At 55.1% G+C, this 2158-nt stretch overlaps 1 protein-coding gene across 1 annotated transcript; it reads right to left on the bottom strand.

Moving 5' to 3' along the window:
* Positions 1 to 249: 249 nt before the first annotated feature.
* CHC_T00006533001 (hypothetical protein) lies at positions 250 to 1926 on the bottom strand. The gene is made up of 2 exons (XM_005718900.1): positions 1129 to 1926; positions 250 to 1035 (listed from the first exon to the last, which is right to left on the bottom strand). Exons 1-2 carry the CDS (start codon positions 1924 to 1926, stop codon positions 250 to 252), a joined length of 1584 nt encoding a protein of 527 aa, XP_005718957.1.
* Positions 1927 to 2158: the final 232 nt, after the last annotated feature.

Below are 2158 nucleotides of genomic sequence, written 5' to 3'. Positions count from 1 at the left end.
AAGTAGCTCAGTGAATACTGCAAGATGATGAAATATCTGTTATTTGGAGGGCAGGGCACGGGATGGCATTGCCAAAAGCACAAATAGCTTTTAGTGTATACCAATAGTTATCAATAGCGTTAAACATTAGTGTAAAGAGTGAAAACAAATAAAAGAGAGTCATTCGAATCAGATAGGGGATTGGCCGTGTGGGTCCTAAACATGGTAGATAGAAAACACTATTGCGCAAACAGTACTACACACTGTATCTCATAGCATCCGTTCCGTTCGCAAACCACTCCCAAAGCGAGAGATGTGCGAGCTGGGCCTCCTTGTGAACATGAGCTGCAATACCTTTCTCGCATCCGTCTCCTTCAACGCCCGCTTGTCCACTTTCCCGTTTCCGGTCTTGGGCAGAGCTCCCAATCGTACAACACGGGAAGGCACACAGTAGTACGGCAGCTTGATGCCCACTGCCTCCTTGACAGCCTCTGTCTTCGCGCACTCCGGTGTCACGAACGCTACCAGCTCAGTTCCGATCTTCAGAACCACCGCCTTCTCCACCCCATATGCAGTCTCGGCCATTGCTGACACACCATCCAGCTCCACACGGAAGCCCTTCACCTTGACCTGATCGTCCACGCGCCCGTAGTGCTCCAGTTCCCCGTTGGCGTCCCATCGACCGAGGTCTCCAGTCTTGTACATAAACGAATTGACGCTGTTTATGAAAGGGTCCACAAGGTACCGCTCAGCTGTCAGCCCCGACTTGTTCAGGTATCCCGCTGAAACGCATTCACCGCCTGCCCACATCTCCCCAACTTCCCCAATATTGCACGGCTCCAGCGTGTCAGGGTCGAGTACGTACACCGTGTTGTTCGGCGTCGGCTTTCCGATGGTGAGCACAATGGACTCGGGATCGAAGCGCTTTGCTGTGTTGACGATCGTCGTCTCTGTCGGGCCGCACGAGTTGTAGAACGTCGCAAACTTGCCCCACGTCGCCGCCAACCCACGCGGGCAAGGCTCGCCAGCGACTGCCACCGTCTTAACGTGTGTCATCTCGGCGGCGTCCAACGTCCCGAGCACGGTGGGCGTAGAAATAACGACGTCGACATGCTTGACAGCGTTGGCAATGCTGCGATGCCGTATGACAAGCGTGGCCCCGTGTGACAAGCAGCCCAGAATCTCCCACGCCCCCATGTCGAAGGCGATGCTGAGAATCTGACCGACGCGCACGCCAGGGGCCATGCCAAGGTCCATGGGGGAGGTGAGGAGGACGTTGGCGACGTTTGCGTGCGTGACTTGCACGCCCTTGGGGGCACCGGTTGTGCCAGAGGTGAAAATGATGTAGCACCGGTCCGAGGGACGCACTGGGCGCGACAGCGGGGGCTCTGCAGTTGAGAGTGTTGCGTCACGCATGACGCTGCCAATGGGGATGACGGAAACGTGCGGAGGGAATTCGGGCAGCTTTTCTTGGAGCTCATCCATGGTGAGAACGACCTTGGCGCTCGTTGCGTCAGCGACGTTCAAGAGCTGGGTGTCTGGGGTGAGGCCGACGTGCTGCGGCACGTAACAAGCGCCAACTTTGAGTGAGGCGATGATGCCGACGATCATCTGGACGCTGCGCTTGAGAAAGAGGCAGACCGCATCGCCATTGGAGACGCCTCGCGCATGCATGAGGGAGGCAAGCTTGTTGGCTTGGGCGTCGAGCTGGGCGTAAGTGATATTGGCATAGCCGTTGAGTTCACCGTTTTCCAGGACCTCAGTTGCGGAGACGGCATGCGGGTGAGTGATTACCATTTGTTCGAAAGCGGCAAGGACGGTAGGAAAGGCAGGAGACTGACGCGGTCCAGATGCGTACTTGCAGAAGAGGTGGCGATCGGATGGAGAGAGGGCCTGAAGGGCTGGGTGGGAGGGGTGAATGACGGGGTATGACGTCGAGGGCGACATGGTAGATCAATTAAAGTTAGAAAAAAAAAGGCTGATGGATTTGAGGGTGAATGTGGAAGGTTTGAAGGAGTGAGCAAGGAGCTGGAGAGTGGAGACTTGGCGCTTGACTATATAGAGATTCTTGCGAGTGCTTTTGAAGGGACGGAAATGTCTAAGAGAAACCTTCTTCATCTTCTCACTTTTCAGAGGGTGAGATCAGATCACTTACGATGACCTTTTTTAGAGCTCCTAT

This window comes from Chondrus crispus, genomic scaffold, assembly GCF_000350225.1.
Source record: "Chondrus crispus Stackhouse genomic scaffold, scaffold_45, whole genome shotgun sequence".
Taxonomy (NCBI): domain Eukaryota; phylum Rhodophyta; class Florideophyceae; order Gigartinales; family Gigartinaceae; genus Chondrus; species Chondrus crispus.
This window is presented reverse-complemented; position numbering and strand designations above follow the sequence as displayed.

Coding starts and splice junctions, on each gene's coding strand:
- CHC_T00006533001 (XM_005718900.1), bottom strand. CDS start 1,926: ATGTCGCCCTCGACGTCATACCCCGTCATTCACCCCTCCCACCCAGCC. Junction 1,036..1,128: donor TGTCACACGGGGCCACGCTT/GTCATACGGCAT, acceptor GACGCCGCCGAG/ATGACACACGTTAAGACGGT.